We start from the raw sequence: 1,178 nt of genomic DNA on the forward strand, positions 1-1,178 counted from the left end.
GAAGTAGACGCCATACTCGAGGCGAGACGCATCAGGCCTGCGCCCGGTGCGGGACAGCAGAGGATGGACGAACGTGAAGACGACAGCGAGTGTGAAGTGCAACTCTTGGAGGAGCAGAAGGAGAACGAGAGGGAGGAAGATGATGAAGGAGAAGGTGGTGTCGCCGTGCGCACCGTAGGTAAGGGCAAGGACGAAATCGTGCGGCGAAGGAAAAGTGCGCCACTTGCTCTGCACACGAACGGAACGAGCAGCCTGAAGGAAAGAGAAGAAGCAGAAGAAGATGACGAGACATCTGTACAGCAGCATCAGCAGAGCAGGGCACGAGCGAGCCTGTGCATACCGAGGATCAGCCGACGTAAGTCCAACACTTTCGATTTGTGTGAACTGCGCAGCCCCACGCCCCACCGGCGGTCCGTGTCGCAGCCTCTGCAGCACGACCTGGTACATACCTCTCTGCCCTCGCCTCTTACATTCAATTTAAAAAGATGAAAATGACGAACCTTGGCTTTTGATGGATCTCTCTACACAGAGCAAGTCGCAAGATGTGATTCGGGGCTGGTCACCTCTGCCCCTGCGCCGTAGGCAGCAACGCATCGCAACGACCAAGTCGGCCGACGACCTTCTTAGGAGCACGAACGTCCTCAGCGAGCACCCACTGAGGAAAAAGAAGAAGAAGAAGGAGAAGAGGCAAGCCCACGCCGATGAAGGAGACACCGACCCGACAAAGACGGAAGGCGAAGAGGAGAATGAACGTCAGCATCGCCAGCGGCACAGGAAGAGCAAGAAGAAGATGGACAAGAAGACGAAGAAGAAGAAGGAGAGAAAGGCCGCTACTCGTCACGTGGTCAACTCGCCGCCAGGGTTGACTTCTTCGTCGGAGGTGGACATGACCGACTGCGAGGCGGCGGGCACCAGCGCCGGCGAGAGGCACGGCCATCGGCGGCGGCCCTCCTTGGTGCCGATGCTCTTCGGCTCGCTCTCGAGCAGCTTCGGTCCCATGCGCTCGACCAGGCCCGCCTCCTCCCCGCCGCTCGCTGTCAACTCTTCGTCGACCGCGTCGTCCATGCCGCCCGCTTCGCCGCAGTTCTCGCGCCGGTCGGTGTCCTCCGTATCGAGCTCGTCGTCGTCGTCGCCGCCACCGTTGCTGGCCAGCTCGTTCTCGCTGCTCACGACCGAGC

At 60.0% G+C, this 1,178-nt stretch overlaps 1 protein-coding gene across 1 annotated transcript in view; it reads left to right on the forward strand.

Annotated features, from left to right (window-relative positions):
- Nucleotides 1-63: 63 nt before the first annotated feature.
- ACA1_108090 (uncharacterized protein) overlaps nucleotides 64-1,178 on the forward strand; it is a gene marked incomplete at both ends in the record, with an annotated part of 3,821 nt that continues 2,706 nt past the window's right edge. The window contains 3 exons of the mRNA XM_004332747.1: nucleotides 64-154; nucleotides 179-441; nucleotides 530-1,155. Of these exons, the coding sequence (XP_004332795.1) occupies nucleotides 64-154; nucleotides 179-441; nucleotides 530-1,155 (980 nt within the window). The remainder of the gene's footprint in view (nucleotides 155-178; nucleotides 442-529; nucleotides 1,156-1,178) is intronic.

This window comes from Acanthamoeba castellanii (genome assembly GCF_000313135.1).
Source record: "Acanthamoeba castellanii str. Neff unplaced genomic scaffold scf7180000084661, whole genome shotgun sequence".
NCBI lineage: Eukaryota > Discosea > Longamoebia > Acanthamoebidae > Acanthamoeba > Acanthamoeba castellanii.